We start from the raw sequence: 26,894 nt of genomic DNA, 5'->3' as shown, positions 1-26,894 counted from the left end.
GCAGCGATTACCGCAGAACAGTGAGAACTGGGACATCTTAGGGCAGGGCTGAGGATCAGCCACAGCTGTTTGCTCCACCCTGTCGATTCCCTGAGACCCCACCCCACCCAAGCTGTGTGCAGAGGCTTTTGCATATGAATGACCTGGCCCTTTGCAATCTAAAATTACCTAACTAACAGCAGCTGGGTCACAGAGACCCAGAATATCCAAAAGAAGGCCCAAGGCCCCACAGCAGCTTGCATTGCTTCACAGCTGGGCCTCATCTGGGCACCTCCAAACAAAGAAGAGGAATCTGCAGATCTCTCTGTAGCTCCTGCTGGGTAGCCTCAGGCAGAGGCTAAATTAGCACCTCCTTAGAGATCCAAGAGTCAGTATACCCAGTGGTCAGAGTGGACTTTCCAGATTACAACTCCTCAGATCCATAAGGGACACACTCAGGGTGCAGTCTCAGTGAGCACCAAAGCCCCACTGAAGCAAGTCTTGCCCCAGAAGGGTGTCTTCAGCACAGAAGTTCTCCCACTGCAGACACAGCTGATTCTCACAGCCAATTGGCCTGGAGGTCAATTCCTCCCAGTGATACCAACTACAATCAAGGCTTAACTACAACAAGATTGTGCACACAGCCCACAAAGGGGTGCACCAAGAGTGTCCACCTCAGGTAACTGGGGAGGCTGAGCCACTGGGCCTTATAGGACACCTAGCACACAAAGCCACTCTATCAACACAGGGAAGCATAAAAAATGCGGAGACAAAGAAACAGATCACAAATGACAGAAATGGAGGAAAGCAAACGACTGGATATAGAGTTCAAAACCACGCTTATAAGGTTTTTCAAGAATTTTTTAGAAACTGCCGATAAATTTAGTGAGATTAAATAAATCTATGAGACTGCCGATAAATTTAGTAAGACCCTCAATAAGTCTAGTGAGACCCTCGAGGATATGAAAAAGGACCAACTAGAAATTAAGCATACATTGACTGAAATAAAAAATATTATACAGAGACCCAATAGCAGACTAGAGGATCCCAAGAATCAAGTCAAAGATTTGAAATACGAAGAAGCAAAAAACACCCAACCGGAAAAACAAAAAGAAAAAATATCCAAAAACATGAAGAAAGTGTAAGGAGCCTCTGGGACAACTTCAAGCGTACCAACATCTGAATTATAGGGGTGCCAGAAGAAGAGAGAGGGCAAGATATTGAAAACCTATTTGAAGAAGTAATGACAGAAAACTTCCCCTACCTGGTGAAAGAAATAGACTTACAAGTCCAGGAAGTTCGGAAAACCCCAAACAAAAGGAATTCAAAGGGGACCACACCAAGACACATCATAATTAAAATGCCAAGAGCAAAAGACAAAGAGAGAATCTTAAAAGCAGCAAGAGAAAAACAGTTACCTACAAGGGAGTACCCATACGACTGTCAGCTGATTTCTCAACAGAAACTTCGAAGGGCAGAAGGGAGTGGCAAGAAATATTCAAAGTGATGAATGCCAAGAATCTACAACCAAGATTACTTTATCCAGCAAAGCTATCATTCAGAATTGAAGGTCAGAAAAGAGCTTGACAGATAAGAAAAAGCTAAAGGAACTCATCATTACCAAATCAGTATTATATGAAATGCTGAAAGGTATCCTTTAAGAAGAGGAAGAAGAAGAAAAAGGTAAAGATACAAATTATGAACAACAAATACGCATCTATCAACAAGTGAATCTAAGAATCAAGTGATAATCTGATGAACAGAATGAACTGGTGAATATAATAGAATCAGGGGCATAGAAAGGGAGTGGACTGACAATTCTCGGGGGGAAGGGGTGTTGGGGGTGCGGGAAGAGACTGGACAAAAATCATACACCTATGGATGAGGACAGTGCGGGGGCAGGGGGTTAAGGGCAGAGGGTGGGGTGGGAACCGGGTGGAGGGAAGCCATGGTGGGGGGGGGGGAAGAGGAACAACTGTAATAATCTGAACAATAAAGTTTTAATTAAAAACAAGAAATATTTCAGTTGAAAAATAGGGGTAAAAGTGCCTATTTATGTCCTCTAATACAGCGGTTGCCAGCATTTAACCTTTACTTCACTATCAGTTTAAATTTCCCACAACTTTTGTTTCAAGAAATTGGAGGACTTTTTTTTCTTTTTTTGGTTAAGCCTCAACCGAGGATATTTTTCCATTGATTTTTAGAGAGTGGAAGGGAGAGGGAGAGACAGAGAGAGAAACATTGATGTGAGAGAGATATATCGAATGGTTGCCTTCCGCACGCCCTGACCAGGGTCTGGGATTGAGCCTGCAACTGAGGTATGTGCCCTTGAGCAGAATCGAACCCAGGACCCTTGAGTCTGTGGGTTGACCCTCTATCCACTGAGCCACACTGACCAGGGCAGTACTTTTATTTTTTTAGGAACTGATCACAGATACAGTTTTCCCATGCTTTTATTATTCTAAATATTTGTGGATTTCTTAAAAATCTTTGTTTTCTCCTACTTCCTTTTCTTTTTTCCTTTCTACAACACACTTCTCCCTTTTAAAAAAATCCTTGTGCCATAGTTCAGATTCTGCAATGATCATACTTTTCATAAGGAGAAAAACACTTCTAGGTCTCCTATACAGGTAGACTTCCAGAACCTCAGAATAATTTATAGAGCCTTTTTGGAATTGACCAAACAAGATATGACCTATATATGTATTCAGGAGGATTGGAAATAGAATCTTAAGGAACTGGTGTAACTGTTTAGTATTTATTTTCATAAAGTGAGGTCTGTATTTTAACAGATGATGTCTAATATTAATCTTTTTTTTTTAAATCTCTCTTCATAGGACATTAGTCGGTCTTTTTCATCTATATTGCCTTCATTTGTTCCTCATGAGCCAACCAGAGAGTTGGAATATCACTCTTCAGATCTCAGGATGTTGAGGGTATCTCCTGAGATTATGCCAAAGACTCTCAAACATTTACCAGGTATGTGGAAAAGGTTATATGAAATGTCCTTATGACTAGCTTGTTAAAAATACCTTGCTATGGCCGAAACCGGTTTAGCTCAGTGGATAGAGCATCGGCCTGCGGACTGAAAGGTCCCAGGTTCGATTCCGGTCAAGGGCATGTACCTGGGTTGCGGGCACATCCCCAGTGGGGGATGTGCAGGAGGCGGCTGATTGATGTTTCTCTCTCATCAATGTTTCTGACTCTCTATCTCTCTCCCTTCCTCTCTGTAAAAAATCAATAAAATATATTTTTAAAAAAATACCTTGCTATGGCTATTTTTTTATATTTGAACTCCTGTGGTAATATTAACTTTGGATTAAGTGTATTTATAAAGGCACAGGTCTCTTTCATTAGATGAACCTTTTGATTTAATTGCTTTCTTCATGACAGTGTTTAGAACTGAATTACATGGACAAGTCTGAATTAGTGTCAGTTGGTTTCCATATTCCTTTCTGTGATTTGAAGGGAAAAAATTAATTGAGCATGAGAGGACAATAAATTTGTAGAGAGGAAATTGAGAGCTCAGTTCTAAGACAGAAAGCAAGGTAATCTTATCTGCTATGGGTGCTGGGGACAGGAGGAGAGGTTTTAAGGACTGAGGAGAGTGACTTGGGTGAAGGCTCAGAATTTATGTTGAAGTGAATAGGAGATGGAACTGACTAAAGATAAGCTAAAGGATTTGAAGGTATTTCTGAGAAGTCAGTTGAGGTCAGAAATAATTTTATAATGTCAGCCTGTATAGCATCTCTCATTTTTCTCTACTGAAACTCAGGAATGGAGAAGGTTAATTACAGGATTGATCCTTGGTAGAAGGATTTGTGTGTGGTGGAAGGATAGCAGTGGAAGGGAATAAGTGAGGGAAGAGTTTATCAGCTATTTGTTTCAGCCTGCATTGAGAAAGAAAAGAAGTCAGGAGAATTGTTAGTCTGGATGAAAATGAAGGAACAGGTTTATTTACGAAGTTGAATACCTGAGGTGGGTATGAGTTACTGAGAGAGCTGGTAGAATGGGTAATTTTGGTCAGAGTGAGTTAGTACATTTAAATTTGTATCATTTTGAAGGGTGATAAGATCCATTGCTTGGCCCTGAGGGGATTGGTTAGAAGTTGAATAAAAGACCACTGGGATAAAGTAAATTGAGATTTTGAGGCTAGCTTTTTGGATTAACTACGTTTAAATATTTTCTGATTTTTGTGGGGTTTTGGGTTTAGGAAAGCCTGTGCACCAGACATGAAGTCTTCAAAAAGTGAATGGGAGCAACTGGGAGTTGTAAGAACATGATAGATAGAGGATGGTATTAAAGCTATGTGTGGCCTAAACCTCAAGAAAGGAGGTTTTATATGTATGTTTTTTGTTTATTTGAGAAAGATAGAGAATAATGGGAAGGAATAAATTGTGAGGTTGGTAGTAATGTCCTTCTATTACTGATTTTAGTAATTGGAGAGTTACTCCAATTTTTTTTAAGTCTAGCTTAATTTTGTCAATTTTTTGTTGAACTTTTCAAAGAAATTGGTTTCTCTACTTTTCCTAATTTTTCCTTCTACCTTTTAAATCTCTATTTCATTTACTACCATTTTAGGCTTTATTATTTTCATGCTTTCACTTGCTTCAGTTTTGGTTTGAGCTTTTTACTGTTTCTTAAGGTGAAAGGTTAAGTTACTGATCTGAGATCTTGCTAATTCAGGTGTTTACGTAGATAAATTTCAAAACACTGCTTTAGCTGCATGCCTTAAGTTTTGGTTTGTCATGCTTTTGTTTTAATTCACCTAAATATTGCCTAATTTTCATTGTAATATTTCTTTGTTGTTGACACTGGTTATCTGGAGGTGTGTTGTTTAATTTCACATACTTACGAATTTCCTTTTGTTATTGAGATGTCATTCCATTTTTTGGAGAATATATACTTTGTATGATTTCAGTTTTTAAATTTTATTGAGACTTGTTTTATGTCTTAACATATAGTTTATCCTATAGAATGTAGTTTGCACTTGAGAAGAATGTGCATTCTGCTGTTGTTAGGTGGTGTGTTCTATACATACTTAGCTGCTAGTTCTAGTCGATTTATGGTGTTCCAGTCTTCTGTATCCTTGTTGATCCTTTGCCTAGTTGTTTTCTCCATTTCTGAAAGTAAGGTATTGAAGTCTCCAAATATTATTATTTGTTTCTCCCTTCTTTTCTGTTAGATTTGCTTCAAACATTTTGAGATATGATATTACATGCATTTATGCTTATATTTTATAATTTATAATGTCATATGCCTTGATGAATTAACTTTCTTTGTGTGGTTATAAATTGACCTTTAATTCTAGTAACATATTTTGTCTTAAAGCTTTATTTTGTCTTTATCACTATACTTGCTCTAGCTCTTATGGTTGCTGTCTGTATGACATCTTTTTTTATCCTTTTACTTTGAACCTAGCTGTATTTTAATTTTTATTTTTAAAAAAATATATTTTATTGATTTTTTACAGAGAGGAAGGGAGAGGGAGAGTTAGAAACATCGATGAGAGAGAAACATCGACCAGCTGCCTCCTGCACACCCCCCACTGGGGATGTGCCTGCAACCAAGGTACATGCCCTTGACCAGAATCGAACCCGGGACCCTTGAGTCCGCAGGCCGACGCTCTATCCACTAAGCCAAACCGGTTAGGGCCTCGCTGTATTTTTAACCTAAAATACATCTTTAGTAAATAGTGTATAGTTGGATCCTTTTAAATGCAGAATAATAATCTCTGCCTTTTGATGTAATTGTTTAAGCCATTTACATTTAATGCCATTATTGATAAGATTGGGTTTACATTTTCTGGTTTACTTTATTTTTTTTTTAAATATATTTTATTGATTTTTTTACAGAGAGGAAGGGAAAGGGATAGAAAGTTAGAAACATCTATGAGAGAGAAACATCGATCAGCTGCCTCCTGCACACCCTCTATTGGGGATGTGCCCGCAACCAAGGTACATGCCCTTGACCGGAATCAACCTGGGACCCTTGAGTCCACAGGCTGACGCTCTATCCACTGAGCCAAACTGGTCAGGGCTGGTTTACTTTTTGTTTCCCATATGTCTCATGTCTTTTTTGTTTTTCTTTTCCTACTTTAATGCTTTTTATTGAATTGAATGAATATTTTCTAATGTGATATTTTAGGTTCTTTGGTGATATTCCAGTATTATTTATTTACTTATTTGTGTGCTATTTATTTATTTGTTTATTTTTCTTAATCCTCATCTGACTTTTAGAGTGGGTAAGAGGGAAAGAGAGCCAGAGAGAAACACTGATTTGTAGTCTGACGTATTTATGCATCATTTGTTGCTGCTTGTATGTGCCCTGACTAGAGATCAAACCCACAATTTTGGCCTATTGGCATGATGTTCTAACCAACTGAGCTATCCAGCAGGGCTGATTTTTCTTATTTCTTGAGTTTGGCCTGTAATGCTATAAATTTTCCTCTTAGGACTGCTTTTGCTATGTCCCATAGATTTTGGGTTGTTGTGTTATCATTTTCATTTGTTTCAAGGTATCTTTTGATTTCTTCCTTGATCTCATTGTCAACTCATTCATTATTTAGTAACATGTTATTTAACCTACATGTCTTTGTGTGTTTTTCAGTTTTCTTGTGATTGGTTTCTTGTTTCATACCATTATAGTCCTAGAAGATGCTAGATATGATTTTAATCTTTTTAAATTTATTGAGACTTATTTTGTTTCCTAACATGTGTTCCATGTGCACTTGTAAAGAATGTACATTCTGCTGCTTTGGGGTGATATGCTCTGAAGATATCAATTAAATCCATTTTATGTAGTGTGTCATTTAAGACCATTGTGTTTTCTTGTTGATTTTCTGTCTGGAAGATCTATCCACTGATTTTGAACATCTTAAAATTCCCTACTATGACTGTACTAGAGGCCTGGTGCACAGATTCGGACACTGGTGGGGTCCCTTGGCATGGCCTGTGGGGATTGGGCTGAAACTGGGAGTCCAACGCCGCCTGTTGCTCCTGCCTGCCACTCCCGCTCATCCCCACTCCGCTGCACCTGCCACGGGCATGTGCCCAGTCAGTCCTAATTGGGAGAGACTCGCGCTGCCACAGCAGTGCTCACCAGTCATGAGGCCCTGCATCTGGCCCCCTACTGTCAGTTGAGCAATGCTTCCACTGTGGGAGCACACTGACCACCAGGGGGCAGCTCCTGCGTTGAGCGTCTGCCCCCTGGTGATCATAATAACCGGTCATTTGGTTGCTTAGGCTTTTATATATGTAGATCACTGTCAATCTTTTTCTTCATGTCCAGCAAGACTTGTTTTTTGTACTAGTATTTAGGTGCTCCTTATGTTGAATGCATAAATGTTTATAAGTGTTATAGTCTCTTTTTGGATAGTTCCCTTTATCATCCTATATAATAAAAGGGTAATATGCAAATTGACTGAACGGCGGAACGACCGGTCACTATGACGTGCACTGAACAGACAGACAAGCAGGTAGTTAGGGGCAATCAGGCAAGCAGGCAGGAAGAGCAGGTAGGGGCGATCAGGCAGGAAGGCAGAGCAGTTAGGGGCTATCAGGCAGGCAGGCAGGTGAGTGGTTAGGGGCAATCTGGCAGGCAGGCAGAATGGTTAGGGATGATTGGGCAGGCAGGCAGGGTGGTTAGGGGCAATCAGGCAGGCAGGCGAGTGGTTAGGGGTGATCATGCAGGCAGGCAGAGTGGTTAGGAGAGGCAATCATGCAGTCAGGCAGGCAGGCAAGTGAGTGGTTAGGAGCCAGCATTGCTGGTTTGCAAGAGGGATGACCGACTGCCGGATTGGGCCTAAACCGGCAGTTGGACATCCCCCGAGGGGTCCTGGATTGCGAGAATGCACAGGCTGGGCTGAGGGGGGGACCCCCCGTCCCCAAATTTCATGCACCAGGCTTCTAGTTATGTAATGTTTGTTTGTTTGTGTGTGTGTGTGTGTGTTAATCCTCACCTGAAGATATTTTTCCATTGATTTTTAGAGAGAGATGGAAGGGAGGGAGAAACATTGATGGAGAGATACATGATTGGTTGCCTTTAACACATGCCCCAACCAGGGCCGGGGGATTGAGCCTGCAACTGTGGTAAGTGCCGTTGACTGGAATTGAACCTTGGACCCTTCAGTCCATGGGCTGATGCTCTATCCACTGAGCCAAAACCGATTAGGGCCTAGTGTTCTCTTTTGTTTTCAAGTCTATTTTGTCTGATATAAGTATTGCTACCCAAGCTGTTTTTTTCATTTCCATTTGCCTGAAATATCTTTTCTTTACTCTCATTATTTTTATTTCAAATATATTCATACTTATTTCAGAGAGGAAGGGAGAGGAAGAGAGAGAGATTGGAACATCAGTGATGAGAATTATTGATTAGTTGCCTCCTGCTTGGCCCCCACTGAGGATCAAGCATGTAACCTGGGCATGTGCCCTTGACCAGGATCAACCCTGGTACTCATCAGTCTGCAGGCCAACACTCTATCCACCGAGCCAAACCAGCTAGGACTCCATTTCTTTACTTTTAGTCTGTGTGCATCTTTCATTCTGAGGTGGGTCTCTTGTAGACAGTATATCTACACTAATAAAAGAGAAACATGCAAATTGGTGTCATTCTGCTATGCCCACCAGCCAATCAGATGAGTATGCAAATTAACCCAACAAAGATGGTGGTTAATTTGCATACGCAGGCATGGAGCGAAGACAGAAGACGACAACGTAGAAGGAAGCCAAGCACTGCAGAAGGGTGCGAAACTGCAGAGAAGCAAGCGAGTGGCAAAGGTGGGAGGGAAGCAAGAGGGGTGTTGGAGGCGGGAGCGAAGGCCTCCTCGGCGGGTTTTGCTCCCTTCTCTGCTTTGCTCTGGCCACAAGAAGCCCTATTCTTGCAGGAATCTTCCTGCAACAGGCCTCTAGTATTAGTATATATATTGGTTGTGTTTTCTTATCCATTTAGCTAACCTATGTGTTTTAATTGGAGCATTTAAGCCATTTACAATTAAAGTGATTATTGGTAGGTTTGTATTTATTGTCATTTTATTCTTTATAACTATGTTTCTCTGGTTATTTTTGTTCTTACAGAAGACTCTTTAACATTTCTTGTAATACTGGTTTGGTGGTGATGCACTTCTTTTCTTGTCTGGAAGTTCTTTATTTCTCCCTCAATTTTATTTTATTTTATTTATTTATTTTATTTTTAAAAATAAATTTATTGATTTTTTACAGAGAGGAAGGGAGAGAGATAGAGAGTTAGAAACATCGATGAGAGAGAAACATCGACCAGCCGCCTCCTGCACACCTCCTACTGGGGATGTGCCTGCAACCAAGGTACATGCCCTTGACCGGAATCGAACCTGGGACCTTTCAGTCCGAAGGCCGACGCTCTATCCACTGAGCCAAACCGGTTAGGGCTCTCCCTCAATTTTAAATAATAATCTTTCTAGGTAAAATGTAGGTTTCTGCTTTTCATCACTTGTTAATCCTCCCCCAAGAATATTTTTCCATTGATTTTTAGAGAGAGTGGGAAGGTGGGAGAGACACAGAGAGAGAAACATCAATGTGAGAAAGACACATCAATTGGTTGCCTCCCTGACTAGGGCCAGGGATCAAGCCTGCAGCTGAGGTACATGCCTGTGACCGGAATCGAACCCCAGACCTTTCAGTCTGTAGGCCAACAGTTGGACATCTGAGTCAGACTGGCTAGGGTGCTTTTTATCACTTTGAATATTTCATGCCAATTGCTTCTGGCCAGAAATGTTTCTGTTGAGAAATCAACTTGACAGTATAGGTGCTTCCTTGTAGACAACTGTTTTTTCACTTCCTGCTTTTAAGATTCTCTTTGTCTTTAAACTTTGCCATTTTAATTGCGATATATCTTGGTGTGCATCTCTTTAGGTTCATGTTGTTTGGGACTCTCTGTGCTTCCTAGACTTTTGTATCTTTTCCTTTTACCAGATTAGGGAAGTTTTCAGCCAGTAATGTTTCAAATATGGCGTCTATTCTTTGCTCTCTGTCCTCTCCTTCTTGTATCCCTGTGATGAAGATGTTATCATGCTTCATGTTTTCCCACAGGTCCTTTAAATTATCCCAATTTTTTTGTTGTTTTGTTTTGTTGTTATTCATCCTCACCTGAGGATATTTTTTCCATTGATTTTTTTTTTTTTAGAGAGTGGAAGGGAGTTTTTTTGTTACCTTGTCTTCCAAATGGCTGATTCCATCCTCTGCTTCATTTAACCTATGATTTATTCCTTCTAGTATGTTCTTCATTTCAGTTATTGTATTCTTAATTTTAAAAAATTTATTTTTATTGATTTCAGAGAGGATGCTAGAGGGAAAGAGAGATAGAAACATTAATGATGAGAGAGAATCATAGATTGGCTGCCTCCTGTACATCCCATACTGGGGATCAAGCCTGCAACCCGGGCATGTGCACCAACTGGGAATTGAACCATGACCTCTTGGTTCATAGGTCGATACACAATCACTGAGCCATGTGGGCCAGGCTCTTCATTTTTTTTTTTAATGTTTTCTATGTGTGTGTTTTTTTTTCATTCTGATTTTCACAGCCAGATGTTATATGGGCGCCTCTTTCCAGCTCTGGTGCTCTGGGCTGCTATGCTTGGTGTGGGGTCAGAACCCCACACTCCTGAGGGGGAGCCTTTGTAGCTGAGATACCCTCTAGAACAGCCGTGGGCAAACTACGGCTCACGGACCGGATCCGGCCCGTTTGAAATAAATAAAACTATTGAAAAAAAAGACCGTACCCTTTTATGTAATGATGTTTACTTTGAATTTATATTAGTTCATACAAACACTCCATCCATGCTTTTGTTCCGGCCCTCCGGTCCAGCTTAAGAACCCATTGTGGCCCTCGAATCAAAAAGTTTGCCCACCCCTGCTCTAGAATCTCAGGCACCACAAAAAGGGAATGGGACCAGCCCTTTTTCTGTCTCCACTCTTTCTACCAGTCTCGGTGTTGTTTCTTCTGTAAATCCTTGATTATAAGACTTCTCTTCATCTAATCTTCAGTTGGTTATGTAGTTTGATTATTCTTTATTTTAGTTGTAATTTCAATTTGGTTCTGGGAGGGGATGAGTGTACCTTCTACCTACTCCGCCACTATTTTGAATCTCTTCTCTTTTATTTCTGATTTTAATTGAATCCTGTCTCTTTTTTTCTTGGTAAGTCTAGCTAAAGGTGTGTCAATTGTTTATCTTTTAAAAGAATCGTATCTTAATTTTGTTGACCTTTTCAGTCTTTGTTTGGCATTTATTTCTGCCCTGATCTTTTTTATTTCCTTCCTTCTGCTAACTTTGGGCTTTATCTTTTTTTCTAGTTCTTTGAGATATAAAGTTAGGCTATTGGAGACTTTTGTTGTTTCTTGATATAGGCACTTGTCCCTATAAACTTCCCTCCTAGAACTGCTTTTATCACATTCCATAAGTTTTGGGATGTTGTATTTCCATTTTCAGTTGTCTTGGGGGTACTTTTTCCTCTTTTTATTTCTTCTTTGACCCATTAGTTGTTCAGCTCATTATTATGTTTTGATTTATTAATTTCTTTTTTTTTAAAATATATTTTTATTGATTTTTTACAGAGAGGAAGGGAGAGAGATAGAGAGTTAGAAACATCGATGAGAGAGAAACATCGATCAGCTGCCTCCTGCACATCTCCCACTGGAGATATGCCCGCAACCCAGGTACATGCCCTTGACCGGAATCGAACTTGGGACCTTTCAGTCCGCAGGCTGACGCTCCATCCACTGAGCCAAACCGGTTTCGGCGATTTATTAATTTCTTGAGCCTTTTTTTTCTCACAAAATTTCATAACTCATATCCTTCTAAAGTTACTATGCAGTGTACATTATTTTCTTTTAGTTTTCTTGAAGTTATTACTTGGTATTTCTACTTTTTTACTTTATAGTTCAGTTCTCATTCCATTCTATCTCCAGCTCCTTATTTGAAGCTAACCAGTGGGTTTAGAATGGCAGTCAGTTGTAGTAAAAAGAGTTCAGAATATTTAGTTAGAATTAGACAGCTAAAGTGTCTGTTTCTGTCATTTACTCACTGTACAACTCTAGGAAAATATGTTTGTTACTCAAAATGTCATCTAAGGACCAATAATATTGAGTATTACCTGGTAGTTTGTTAGAAATGCAGAATTTGAGATTCCACCCCAGACCTGCTGAATTAGAATCTAAGATCTTTACACTGACCAACACTGTTAAGTCGTTATCTTGAAACTTAATTTTTTTATTTGTAAAGTACAGCTAATATTTGCTGGATGTATCAGTCATTTTGCTACCATATGTTTTGCCAATTTACTTACTGTCTGTTTGTTTTTTTAAATTAAACTTTGTCTGTTTATTTATTGCTCCTATTTTCTACATCTAGAACAGCGATTGGCCCATAGTAAACAATTTTTTTAAATTAAATTTTTATTGTTCAGATTATTACATTTGTTCCTCTTTTTCCCCCCCATAACTCCCCTCCTCCCAGTTCCCACCCCACCCTCCGCCCTCACTCCCCACCCACTGTCCCCATCCATAGATGCACGATTTTTGTCCAATCTCTTCCCGCATCCCCCACACTCCTTTCCCCCCCAAGAATAGTCAGTCCATTCCCTTTCTATGTCCCTGATTCTATTATAATCACCAGTTCATTCTGTTCATCAGATTATTTATTCACTTGATTCTTAGATTCACTTGTTGATAGATGCGTATTTGTTGTTCATAATTTGTATCTTTACCTTCCTCTTCTTAAAGGATACCTTTCAGCATTTCATATAATACTGGTTTGGTGGTGATGAACTCCTTTAGCTTTTCCTTATCTGTGAAGCTCTTTATCTGACCTTCAATTCTGAATGATAGCTTTGTTGGATAAAGTAATCTTGGTTGTAGGTTCTTGCTATTCATCACTTTGAATATTTCTTGCCATTCCCTTCTGGCCTGCAAAGTTTCTGTTGAGAAATCAGCTGACAGTCGTATGGGTACTCCCTTGTAGGTAACTGAGTTTCTTTCTCTTGCTGCTTTTAAGATTCTCTCTTTGTCTTTTGCTCTTGGCATTTTAATGATGATGTGTCTTGGTGTGGTCCTCTTTGAATTCCTTTTGTTTGGGGTTCTCTGCACTTCCTGGACTTGTAAGTCTATTTCTTTCACCAGGTAGGGGAAGTTTTCTGTCATTATTTCTTCAAATAGGTTTTCAATATCTTGCTCTCTCTCATCTTCTGGCACCCCTATAATTCTGATGTTGGTACGCTTGAAGCTGTCCCAGAGGCTCCTTACACTATCTTCGTATTTTCGGATTCTTTTTTCATTTTGCTTTTCCGGTTGGGTGTTTTTTGCTTCTTCATATTTCAAATCTTTAACTTGATTCTTGTGCTCCTCTGGTCTGCTGTTGGGAGTCTGTATAATATTTTTTATTTCAGTCAGTGTATACTTAATTTCTAGTTGGTTCTTTATCACAACATCGAGGGTCTCATTAGATTTCTTGAGGATCTCACTATATTTATCAGCGGTCTCACCAGTCTTTTCGAGGGCCTTACTAAGTTTATCGGCAGCTTCTAGACAGTTCTTGTTTGTCTAGAAGTGTGGTTTTGAACTCTATATCCTCCATTTCTGTCATTTGTGTCCTGTTTCTTTGTCTTTGCATTTTTTGTGCTTTCTTGGTGCACCCCCTGGTGGTCTTTGTGCGCAGTCTTGTTGTAGTTAAGCCTTGATTGTTGTAGGTAATACTCTGTTTTTTTTGAATGAACAAATACATGAATGCATTTCTTGTTAAATCTTGCCATTTCTATTGCATTCATTTATTTTCCTCTGCCATTTAGAACTATTTTTATTTAGAATTATTTACTTTCTTTGGACAATACAAATATACTGAATTTCCATTGTTGCAGAAAGTTTGATGAGACAGCACTGCTTACACTTTTGTATTCCCTTTCCAATCCAGAACTTGTATTTCTACAATACATGTCTGTTTATGTCTGTCAATAATTCCCTATGCCATATAGAATTAAGTTCAAACTTCTTAGTGTAATCTTTAGAGTTTACAGTTTCATATAGTTAAAAATACATATTTTATAATGGGTACACTTATCAGCTGAGCTACTTAAACCCACTGCATGTATAGCATTTGTCTGAGCCATATTGCATTGCCCTTGTAGGGGAAAAGAGAAACTCATGAAAATAAGCTGATGATCCTTTGCTATGCCATGGAATAAAATATTTTGTTGCAATTGAGGAGTGTCATATCTTCTGCTAGCATACATGACACAGTAAAAGGCTAACTTGTTAGCTTATAAGGAGTGTGAAATCAAATCCCAGAGTAGACAGCATTTTCACATCACTTTGAAAATTCTTTAAAAATCACCAAAAGATCTGCATATTTCATCAAATGTCTATACTGACATTTTTAATCTGTAGTTCTGTTGTTGAGTATTTAAATTATTTATGCATTAGATTGCTGGTTTAAATGACTTTGTAATAATTATATTTGAGTGTAAATATTGGTGTCTTTAATTGACTACTAGAGCAGCGGTCGCCAACCGGTGGTCCACAGACCACTGGTGGTCCAAAAGGTCTGAAAGGTTGGTGCCGCTAGTTTAAGGAAACCTTTGAGCAGGGGTCTCCAACTGGTGGTCCACAGACTACTGGTGGTCCTTGAGGTCTGAAAGGTAGGCAGCCGCTGTCCTAGAGGCCCAGTGCACGAACTCGTGCACCAGTGGGGTCCGTTGGCCTGGCCTGTGGGATCGGGCTGAAATCAGCTCTCTGACATCCCGAGGGGTCCTGGATTGCGAGAGGCACAGGCCATGGTGAGGGACCCCACTGGTGCATGATCAGGGCCAGAGAGGGACACAGGAGGTTGGCCAGCCAGGGAGGGACCACGGGAGGGCTCCAGGGTATGTCTGGCCCGTTTCGCTCAGCCCCAATCTGCGGGACCATTGCAGCAAGCTAACCTACCAGTAGGAGCATCTGCTCCCTGGTGGTCAGTGCACATTATAGCAATTGGTCTATTGATCGACTGTCTGCCCCCTGGTGGTCAGTGCACATCATAGTGAGAGGTTGAGCAGCCTTAGCATATCTTTAGCATATTACACTTTGATTGGTTGAACGGCCAACTGGACACTTAGCATATTAGGCTTTTATTATATAGGATTTCTTTAGGGTTCCTTTCTAGAATATAAAGTCCCAAGGAAGAAAAGCTTTCTTTTTTTCCTTTTATACTAATGTATAGGGTCTACCCCAGACAAATGGAATCTCATTTTCTGATGGGGGTCCAGGAACCGGGTTTGGTTGTTTTCTTAGAGAGAAAGGGGTAGGGGAGGAAGGATGGAGAGAGAGAGAAGAAAAACATCGATAGGTTGCCTGTCGTATGTATCCCAACCAATGATTGAAACCACAACCTGTTTATGTGTCCTAACTGGGACTCAAACCTGTGACCTTTCAGTGTATGGAATAACATTCCAACCAATTGAACTAAAGCAGCCAGGGAAAGAAATATTTTTTAATTAAAGCAGTATATACTATTAACAAATTTCTTTTTCTTTAGGAGATATTTCTAAAGGAGGCATAAGTGAAATTACCCAATCCAACTTGAAAGCCGACATCACTACCACTTCTGGAGATTCAGGCATTGGATCTCATTTACCCTTGTCTTCTGAGGACTTTTCTCAGTTGGCTGTAAGATCTTCTGTGGAGAATACTATTGGTATACATACTATTTCTCTCAACCAACAGAGATTGGCAAATGGTCATGTAACTGAAGAGACTCTACAAGCCTTACCTGTTCCAAAACTAGCTGACCAGAAGGCTGGAATTTCAACAGTACCCTTTAGTTCCTACTCACTAAGAGAGAAGCCCAACATTTTCTACCCACAGGCCTTGAGAGACAGTCATCAAATTGAAGAGGCTCTAAGAGTTTCAGCTGTTATTGGACCTGTTGACCAGAAGAGCGAGAAAACAACAGTACCTTCTAGTTCCTATACACATAGAGAGAAGCACAATGTTTTTTCTCAGCCACTGCTACCTGACAATGTTCTAACTGAACAGGCTCTGAACGGTTCATTTGTTCCTGGACCAGTTGATCAAGTGACGGTGATACCAACAGTTTCCTCTACTTTACACTCACATGGAGAGAAGCCCCATATTTTCTATCAACAGCCATTGCCTGAGAGTCATTTAACTGAGCAGTCTCAACAAGTTGCTGCCATCTCTGGATTTGCTGGCCAGAAGACTGGGATACCAACAGGAACCTCAGCTTCTTACTCACATAGAGAGAAGCCCCATATTTTCTATCAACAGACATTTCCAGAAAATCATCTAACGGAGCAGGCTGTGAAAGTTTCTGTTGCTCCTGGGTCTACAGAGCAGAAAACAGGCATACCAATAGTTTCCTCTGCTTACTCACATAGAGAGGAGCCCAGTATTTTCTACCAGCAAGAGTTGCCAGTCAGTCATCCAGCTGAACAGTCTCAACAAGCTGCAGCTCTCTCTGGATTTGCTGACCAGAAGACTGGAACCTCAGCTTCTTACTCACATGGAGAGAAGCCCCATATTTTGTACCAACAGACTTTGCCAGGGGGTCATCTAACTGAGCAGTCTCAACAAGCTGCAGCTGTTTATAGATTTGCTGACCAGAAGGCTAGGATACCAACAGGAACCTCTACTTATTCACATGGAGAGACCAGTTTTTTCTATCAGCAGAAGTTGCCAGCTAGTCAACTAACTGAACAGGCTCAGAAAATTTCATCTATTCCTGGACAAACTGACCAGAACACTGGGATACAAACAGGACCATCTAGTGCCTACTCACATAGAGAGAAACCCATCATTTTTTACCAGCAGGAGTTTCCCGATAGTCATCTCACTGAAGAGGCTCTAAAAGTTTCATCTGTTCCAGGACCAGGTGAGCAGAACACTGGGATACCACCAGGTTCCTCTGGGTTCTACTCATTTGAAGAGAAGTCCAGTACTTTCTACCAACAGGCATTAGCAGATAGTCATCCGACTGAAGAGGCCCTGAAAGTTTCCACCATTTCTGGACCATCTGACCAGAAGCCTGGGATACAAACATTACCCTCTATTTCCTATCCACATAGAGAGAAGCATATTATTATCTCACCACAGGCCTTGCCAGATAATCACCTACTTGAAGAGGCTCTGAAAGTTTCAACTGTTTCCAGACCAGCGGACCAGAAAACTGGGTTGCCAGCAGAACCTCCTACTTCCTACTCACATAGAGAAAAGCCCATTTTCTACCCACAGGGCTTGACAGAGAGTCATTTGTTTGAAGAGGCTCTGAAAGTTTCAGCTGTTTCTGGACCAGCTGACCAGAAGACTGGGTTGCCATCAGAACCTTCTAGTTTCTACTCACCCGGAGAAGAGTCCAGTATTTTCTACCAACAAGGGTTGCCAGATAGTCAGCCAGCTGAAAAGACTCTGAAAGTCTCAGCTATTCCTGGCACAGGTGATCAGAAGCCTGGGATACCAACAGTACCTCCAAGTTCCTATTCACCTGGAGGGAAGTCCATTATTTTTTACCAACAGGCCTTACCAGATACCCATCTCACAGAAGAGGCTCTGAATGTTTCTACTTCTGGACCAGCTGACCAGAAGACTGGGTTACCTACAGTATCCTCTACTTCCTACTCTCACAGAGAGAAGCCCATCATTTCTTACCAGCAAGATCTTACTAAAGAGGCTTTAGAAATTTTAGGGGTTTCTGGACCAGCTGAGCAGAAAACTGGGATACCAGTAGTAACCTCTATTTCCTACTCTCCTGGAGAGAAGCCTATCATTTCTTATCAGCAAGAATTGCCAGATCATAGTGAAGATGCTTCAAAACTTTTAGCAATTCCTGGATCAGTTGACCAGAAGACTGGTGTACGAATTGTGCCCTCTTCTTCCTACTCATATAGAGAGGGCCCCATCATTTCTTACCAGGAGTTGCCAGATATTACTGAAAAAACTTTGGAAGTTTCAGCTGTTCCTGGACCAACTGACCAGAAGACTGGGATACGAATAATCCCCTCAGGTTCCTCCTCATATAGAGAGAAGGGCAATATTTTTTACCAGCAGAAGTTGCCAGATATTACTGAGGAAGCTTTAAAAGTTTTTGCTCTTCCTGGACCAGTTGACCAGAAGACTGAGATACCAGAAGGATCTTCTAGTTCTTATTCACATAAAGAAAAACCCAGGATTTCAACTGTGATTTTACCGGATGACCAGAAAACTGAGTTTCCAACAGCTCCCCTCATTTCCTATGCACAGATAGAGAAACCCAAGAATTTAGCTGTGATTGAACCAAACGGCCAGCAGACTCCGTTACTGACAGTTTTTCGTAATTCTCACTCTCAGAGAGTAACGCCCAGTATTTTCTTTAAACAGCATTTGCCAACTAGACAACATAGTGAAGATATTCAGAAGATCTCATCTGTTCCTGAATCAACTGACGTGAATTCTAGGGTACCAATACCTCTTCCTAGTTCCTATTCAAATAGAGAAAAATCTAATATTGTCTGTCCGCAGGAATTGTCAGACAAACATCTAACTGAAGATGTACTGACAGTATCAACAATTCCTAAACCAGCAGACCAAAAAACTGTGTTACCAACAGCTCCTCATTTTTTTTCACAGAGAGAAAAACAAAATAAATTCTGTGAACAGAATTTGCCAAATGGACATCTAACTAAAGATGCCCTGAAGTTCTCAAGTGGTCTTAGGCAAGCTGATCAGATTACTGGGTTATCAGCAGTTTACCCTGATACTTATTCACATAGTGAGAAGCACAAGTTAGCTTCAGACCATGTCCAAAGGCCAAAAGATCATTTGGACTCTTCTAACTCTAGTATTATGTCAAACAATATGCCCTTAAATTCTCAAGCTGATGGTAGAGTTGTAATAAATAAGCCAGAACCTTCAGGTTTTGAAGATACTGGCTCTGAGGAATTCCAGGGTACAGATAATGGTTCTAAAACTCTTAAAGAGATTCGGACACTTTTAATGGAGGCAGAAAATATAGCACTGAAACGATGCAATTTTCCTGCTCCCCTTGTGCCATTCAGAGATGTTAATGACATTTCATTTATTCAATCTAAGAAGGTTGTTTGCTTCAAAGAACCCCCTACAACTGATAAATCTAACATTGATTTGCCTCAGAGACAGTCATTCACAAAAGAGAATCCAAACAAGTACCTACAGAAGGATATTAGTACACAGACAAATCTGAAATGCCAGGGAGACATTGAAAATTGGGAGTTTGTTAGGTCATCTACAGTTAGAAGTCCTCTACAGGAATCAGAAATCGAAGCCAGAATGACATTAGATGAAACTCTTAGGCAATATAAAGCAGCCAGACCTGTAATGAGATCTGAACCTGAAGGGTGTAGTGGAACCCTTGGGAATAAAATTCTTATCCCTATGATGACTATCATAAAAAGTGATTCAAGTAGTAATGCAAGTTCCTGCTCATGGGACAGTAATTCCGTTGAATCAGTTTCTGATGTTCTTCTAAACTTGTTTCCATGTACTTCACCGAAGACAAGTATGACAGATTGTAGAGAGGAAGAGTGTGTGTCAGAGAGTGATGAAGGGCGTGGTAGTAGTGTGGATTCACTGGCTGCACACGTGAAAAACCTTCTGAAATGTGAATCCTCATTGAATCATGCTAAACAAATTCTCAGAAATGCAGAGGAAGAGGAATACCGGGTACGAGCACGAGGTAGGAACTGATTATCTACACTAATAAAAGAGAAAAATGGTAATTGGCGTACGACGATACCCTTTTCATTGGCTAATCAGGGCTATATGCAAATTAACTGCCAACTAAGATTGGCAGTTAACTGCCAACTAAGATTGGCAGTTAACTGCCAACAAGATGGCGGCTAATTTGCATATGTAGGCACAATGCAGGGAGGCAAAAGGGAAAGCAGGAAGAAGCCCCCTGCCACTGACAGTGATCGGAAACCCAGGGGGGAGCTAAGAGCTGGGGGGCAGGGCCCTGGGGCCGCCTTTGCCCTGCCCCCCAGCCATGATAGGAGAATCAGGCGCCTTTGCCGCCCTGGCCAGTGATAGCAGGAAGTAGGGGTGTAGCCAGCAATGGGAGCTGGACACGGTCGAAGCTGGCAGTCCCGGGAGCTAGGGGCCCCTTGCCTGGGCCTAAAGCAGAGCCCACGATCGCGGGGCCGCTGCAGCTGTGGGTCCCCGCTGCCCGAGCCGGACGCCTCAGCCAGAGGCGTTAGGCCGGGGCAGGGGCGGAGCCTGCAACCGCGGGGAGCTGGGGGTCCCCTGCCCAGGCCTGACACCTCTGCCGGAGGCCTCAGGCCTGGTCAAGGGGCCGATCTGGTGATTGGTGATCGGAGGGTGATGAGGGTCAACTCCTCTGGCCGAGGCATCAGGCCTGGGCGGGGGGCTGAGCCGGGGATTGGGGGGATATGATGGTCCCTTTGCCCAGGCCTGAAGCCTGGGTCAGAGGCGTCAGGCTTGGGCGGGGGGTGGAGCAAGCGATCAGAGGGAGATGGGGGTTCCCTGCCCAGGCATGATTCCTGGGCCAGAGGCCTCAGGCCTGGGCGGGGGCCAGAGCCAGTGATCGGGGGGAGATGGGGGTCCCCTGTCCAAGCCTGACACCTCTGGCGGAGGCGTCAGGCCTGGGCAAGGGGCCGATCAGGCGATCGGAGGGTGATGGGGGTCTACGCCTCTAGCGGAGGCATCAGGCCTGGGCAAGGGGCCGATCAGGCGATCAGAGGGTGATGGGGGTCTACGCCTCTGGCGGAGGCGTCAGGCCTGGGCAAGGGGCCGATCAGGCGATCGGAGGGTGATGGGGGTCTACGCCTCTGGCTGAGGCATCAGGCCTGGGCAAGGGGCAGAGCCAGCAATCGGAGGGGTCTGGGGGTCCCCTGCCCAGGCCTGATGCCTGGGCCAGAGGCATCAGGCGTGGGCTGGGGGCAGAACCAGTGATGGGGGGAAATGAGGGTCCCCTGCCCAGGCCTGACACCTCTGTCAGAGGCGTCAGGCCTGGGCAAGGGGCTGATCCTACGATTGGAGGGTGATGGGGGTCAACGCCTGAGGGCTCCCAGTATGTGAGAGGGGGCAGGCTGGGCTGAGGGACACTCCCCCCCCCCCGCCCCCCACCCAGTGCACGAATTTTGTGCACCGGGCTCCTAGTTTGTTATAAAGGCAGATGAAGCTTATAAACATTGTAGTTTAGTAATTTATTTAAAGTTAAGTATTTGGCATTCTAAATTTATTTTCTTATAGAACTGTTAGGATGATTGCATTTTCTGCATCCAGAATAAGCCCATTTAACCAATAATGCAGCTAACTCACAGGATTAATAGTGCTAGTCTGAGTTTAGGGACTTAGGAAAAGTTAGTTCTGATGTCAGAAGGAGAGGAGAGTAAGTAGAGAGCTTGAAGTTTCCTAACTCCCAAAGCGCTCATGTTTTCCCTAATCCTCCCATGATAGTGTCCTTATTTTGGAGGCAGAAAAAAACCACCCAATTTGCTCTGCTCTAAACCACTGTATAATAATAAAACTGCATAAACTTTCTCATCCCCTTTGATAATAAAGTTCTAGGAGCAGATTTTAGGTAGACATTGGAAAAAACCAAGGTATTTCACACTAGAACTTGGCTTAGAGGTTGAAAGAATATTTATTAATCCTTTTAATTGCTAATAGTAGAATTTCATTAAAAAATATTCAGGACAATGTGGGGAATATATTTGGAAGGATAACTTATAAGCAATCCAGACCTACCTGGGAATCTCCTTGAGATGAACTGCCTAAGCCATTCCTTTTATCACTTAAGCATATTTTGATTTGCTAAAAAAAACTCCCCAAGTTTTATTTATTTTAAAATATCAGCTCTTGTGGAAGTGGCAGAAATTGTAGCAGGGGCAAATGGGGAAGACAAAGGGACTGTTCTGATTAAAAGGAAGATTGGAATAAAAATGATTGAATACCATATTTAATTAAAATGGCCTTGTTGGAGAAAAATCTGTAGAATGTGTGTTTAAAAAAATCAGACTCTTCAATGAAATGATCTCTCTCTAGAACTTCTAATAGTTTGTCATATAATTTAGAGCACACATTTTTTGCTAAGCATGTGGGAGCCATTAAATTAGGTATAATGATGATTTTTGTGCTCTTATAATCATTGAAAAATTCTCACTTTTGCATTGTATTATCTCAAGTGTTTTTATGCTTTCTCTTTAGCCTGGAATCTGAAGTTTAATATGGCTCGTGAGTGTGGCTACTCCATTTCAGAATTAAATGAAGATGACAGAAGAAAAGTAGAAGAGATCAAAGCAAAGTTGTTTGGCCATGAGAGAACTGACTTGTCCAAGGTACAAAAAAAATCTAGAAATGAAAAGAAAATGTGAAAGAAATAGTAGTAGAATTTGGATCTCTTATTTGGGTGTTGATGACTCTAGCTGAGTAACTGATAGTCTTTGGCTTAAAGTGTTCAGAGTCTTCTTCAAAAGATTGAGGATTAGATTCTATAGGTTTTGATTTATTCCAAATTAATCTGTTGAAAAAATTTACCTCCTTTGAGAAATAAGAGGATTACTTTTATCAATATTCTATGGGCCCGGTGCATGAAATTCATGCACGGGGGAGTGGGGTAGTGTCACTCAGCCCGGCCTGCACCATCTCCAATCCAGGACTCCCCCCGGGGGATGTCCGGCAGTTGGAAATCCCTCTTGTAATCCCAGGCCACTGGCTTCTAACTGCTCACCTGCCTGCTGGCCTGACCCCCCTAACTGCTCTCCCCTGCCAGCCTGATCCTCCTAACTGTTCTCTCCTGCCGGCCTGATCACCCCTAACTGCCTTTGCTTCGGCCCTGCCACCATGGCTTTGTCTGGAAGGTGGTCCGAAGGCGTCTGGTCTAATTAGCATATTACCCTTTTATTAGTATAGATTGTTGTCACTCTTATTTCTCTTGAAGGTGATACCTTGAGATGCTGATAAAGTCCAGCTATTTTCAGATGTATATCCTCTGCTTGGGAACACGGACCTAAAATAGTCTATGTATAAACCACTTCCTTTTTAATAGTACTTATTTTCCTCCTGCTGTTTCATGATTACAAAATAGATATGAAACATGTATGTAAGGAATAAAGTGAAATTCCTATATATCAGCTGTTCAGCTTGAGAAATAGAATGTCACCAATGACACTGAAGTCCTGTGTGTACCCTTCTCCAGTCATATCTCTTTTACTACTTATCATAACATGTGTTGATTTTCTTGCTGTTCAGTATGGTTTTTAATTCTATAATATATGGAATTAACATGATATATATTCTTATGAGAATTGTTTTTCATATAATCTTAGGTTTTTTGAGATTTTTCTATGTAGCTATAGTTTATTTTTTATTTTTGTAAGTATTTCAGTGTGTGAAATTATCAGTTTATTCTCTTGTTGATGGGGCATTTGGTCTGCTATTATGAGTAGTAATAGGGTGTAATAATACCTGTCTTAGAGAGTTTGGGTATGGCTTACAGGAAATAATGTCTATAAAATACTTAGTAGACTGTGTGATATCTAATTAGTGTTCAGTAATTGTCAGCTCTTATTATTATTAAATCTGCAAAAGTCAATATAGCTATCGTATGTGTAGACTTTTTTTAAAAATCCTCACCCAAAGATATGTTTTCATTGATTTTAGAGAGAGAAGGGAACGTTGATGTGAGAGAGAAACATTGATCTGTTGCCTCCTGTATGTGCCCTGGGGGATTGAACCCACAACCTAGGTATGTGCCCTGATTGGGAATTAAACTTGCAATCTTTTGGTGGATGGGATAACACTCCAACCAACTGAGCCACCCAGCCAAGGCTTAGACAATTTACTTTTAAAACAATTATTGATATAGTTGGTTAGTATCTTCCACATTCGTTACTGTTTTCTACTTGTTGCCCTTGTTCTTTGTTTCCGGTTTTGTCTTCCACTCTTTATTTTTTTAAATATATTTATATTTTTATTGATTTCAGAGAGGAAGGGAGAGGGAGAGAATGATGTAAACATCAATGATGAGAGAGAATTATTGATCAGCTGCCTCCTGTACATTCCCTATTAGAGATCGGGCCTGCAACCTGGGCATGTGTTCTTGACCAGAATCGAACCTGGGATCCTTCAGTCTGCAGGCCAATGCTCTATCAAGTGAACTAAACTGGCTAGGGCCCTTTGTGGCTTTAATTGAGCATTTTATGATTACATTTTCTCTCATTTTTTAGGATGCCAGTTATACATACATTTTCTACGTTTTCAATGATTGCCCTAGAATTTGTATCATATACTTATGACTACATCAATTTCAAATAACACTGTACCACTCACTTCACAGGTAGCGTGGTATCTTCTAATAAAATAATCCTAATTCTTCCTGCCTGTCATTCCTGTCATTCAGTTTATACACACACACAAGCACGCACGCACACGTACATGTACATACATGGATACATAGCAATGTTTCAAACTATTTTTTTAGATCAGTTTGGTATAAGAAAAAGGTTGTATTTGTTTTTTTTACCTTCACTGTTTCTTTCTTTGATGTTCTTTCTTTCTTAATGTAGATCTGAGTTTTTGACCAGTATTTTACTCTGTTAAGTTTTTCTGTTAACATTTGTTGCATCTACTGGCATAAATTCCCTCTATTTTAATTTGTCTGAGAAAGTCTTATTTCTTGTTCAGTTTGAAGGGTATAGAATGCTAAGTGGGTTCGATTTTTTTCTCTCAACATTTTAAATACTTCACTCTATTCTCTTCTTGTTTGCATGATTTCTGCAGAAAAGTCAGGTGTAATTCTTTGCTTTTCTGTGGATAAGGTGTTTTGTCCCCTTGCCTTATTTCAAGATTTTTTTTCTTTATGTTTGCTTTTCTTTACTTTGAAAATGTTATGTCTAGGTGTAGTATTTCTGGTTTTGTGGGGGGTATTCTTTTTGGTTTTCTTCTCTTTTTGGTATTTTTGTTGTTAACGTATTAATATCTTGTCCTGGAGTCCTTTGATGTTTTGGTCTGGGGTTTTTCCTTCTTTTACATTTTAGTTTTGGAGGTTTCTGTTGAACTCTCCTGAAGCTCAAGATTCTAGCCTTGGCCATGTGCAGTCTACTAAAGAACCTATCAAAGCATTCTTCATTTCTGTTACAGTGTTTTTTATCTCTAGCATTTCTTTTTTCATTCTTTCTTAGGATTTTCATCTCTCTGCTTACATTGTGTTTGTGTTCTTGCATGCTATTCACTTTATCCATTAGAGCCCTTAGCATATTAATCATAGTTATTTTAAATGCCTTGTCTGGTAATCACAATATTCCTACTATATCTAGTTATATGCTTGCTCTTTTTTTTCTTTGTAGTATGCTGTGTTGTGGAGCCTGTAGCTGGTGTATTAAATTAAAAAATTCAGATTATAATCTCTTGAATGTAGGCACATACTACCCACATGGGCTAGGCAGGTAGCTTTCTCAGCATCAGAGCTTCCACTGTGAGGAACTGAAAAACCTCCAGGGTCATTTTGATTAAAGGCATAGTTTTAATACACTTACACAAAGGAAGTAAAGTCACAAGAGTTATTACTTACAAATCTCAGTAGCCTGGGTGAGTGGGCAGGCTGAGGGATGGACAGTCCTCCTCATGAGCAGGAGATAAAGAGCAGGGTAGCAAGCACTAACTACTTATAAGATGGTTGAAGTGGCGGTCAGTGACTTTTCACAGACTCAGTTCTAAGTGGTTATTTTTAAAGGTGGCGTGGGAAAAGCAAAGAGGGAACTTCTGGCAGGAATCCTAAATTCAGGGCCTTATCTAACTGTCTATGCTCTGAGTGTGAACAGGATTGTCATACTGTAAAATATCTAGGCAGCAACTCAAAATAGCTGTTTTCTCATCACAATTGACCCTATGATGCCTAGGCATTAGTGTTTAGGGGAAATCAAGGGCACTGTCTAGATGGTGCAGATATCAACAGCCACTGGCAGGATTTTGGTCACCTAGCATATGAAACATTTGAGTAAAGCAAAAATGCCAAAAAGAACATCAATAGATAAATGATAGTTTGAAATCCTGTTCATAACCATCCCCTCATTTGTTGGGGTGCAGCCAAGAAAATAAATCAAGGCCCATGGATAAGGTAGGTATTTGATTAAAACTTGGGTGAGATTATGGAATATTGGTACCTGTTGGGTCATCTTTTGTAGATTTATTTTGTCCAGTATTATTAATATATATGCAGCAGGTGATATACTCATAGTACATATACTTCGTTCCTTGGCCAATAAATAATTTAAAGCTAAACGGTTATCCAAAACCATCTGCACTAAAAAATCATGTTGCCCTGGCTGGTGTGGCTTAGTTGGTAGGAGCATTGTCTCATACACTGAAAGGTCACAGGCTTGATTTCCAGTCAGGGCACATACCCTAGGTTGTGAGTTCAATCCCTGGCCCTGGTCATAGTTTGTGCGGGAGGCAGCCAATTAATGTTTCTCATTTCTCTCATCTCTCCCCCCGCCCCCCATCTCCCTCCATCCCTACCTTCCTGCCCCTTTCTCTAAAAATCAGTGAAAAAATGTCCTTGGGTGGGGATATGTGAAAAAAGGAATCATGTAATCATGTTGTTGCATTATGGTTTGGTGTACAGCTTAATATTTTCAGACAATGTGTTTGACAGGTTGGTGTTTGCCTTAATAACTTGTTATGTGTCTGTTCTGGTGGTGTGTAATCCAGTTCCTATGAGGGATAGTAGCAGACCTACTTCCAAACAATGGGGATGAATACCACATGTATTCATCTTTATGTGAGGGGCAGAAAAAGAGATGGACTGAGGGTCCTGTTTAGTGATTTATGTAAGGGTAGCCCTAGAGAGAGTAAAGTACATATAGAACTCTGTGGGGTTGGCAAAAAACTTGAGGGGAAGATAAGTACACATGTGAAGAACC

General features: G+C 41.0%; 1 protein-coding gene across 3 annotated transcripts in view; it reads left to right on the top strand.

Annotated features, from left to right (window-relative positions):
* ALMS1 (ALMS1 centrosome and basal body associated protein) overlaps positions 1 to 26,894 on the top strand; it is a 160,971-nt gene that overhangs the window by 45,031 nt on the left and 89,046 nt on the right. For all 3 annotated transcript variants that reach the window (XM_059659421.1, XM_059659422.1, XM_059659420.1), the window contains exons 9-11: positions 2,817 to 2,958; positions 15,518 to 19,687; positions 22,180 to 22,310. In XM_059659421.1, coding sequence (XP_059515404.1) covers positions 2,817 to 2,958; positions 15,518 to 19,687; positions 22,180 to 22,310 — 4,443 coding nt within the window. The remainder of the gene's footprint in view (positions 1 to 2,816; positions 2,959 to 15,517; positions 19,688 to 22,179; positions 22,311 to 26,894) is intronic.

The sequence above is a fragment of the Myotis daubentonii genome, chromosome 12, assembly GCF_963259705.1.
Source record: "Myotis daubentonii chromosome 12, mMyoDau2.1, whole genome shotgun sequence".
Lineage (NCBI taxonomy): Eukaryota > Metazoa > Chordata > Mammalia > Chiroptera > Vespertilionidae > Myotis > Myotis daubentonii.
The sequence above is the reverse complement of the archived record's forward strand: the minus strand, read 5'-3'. Positions and strand labels throughout refer to the sequence as shown.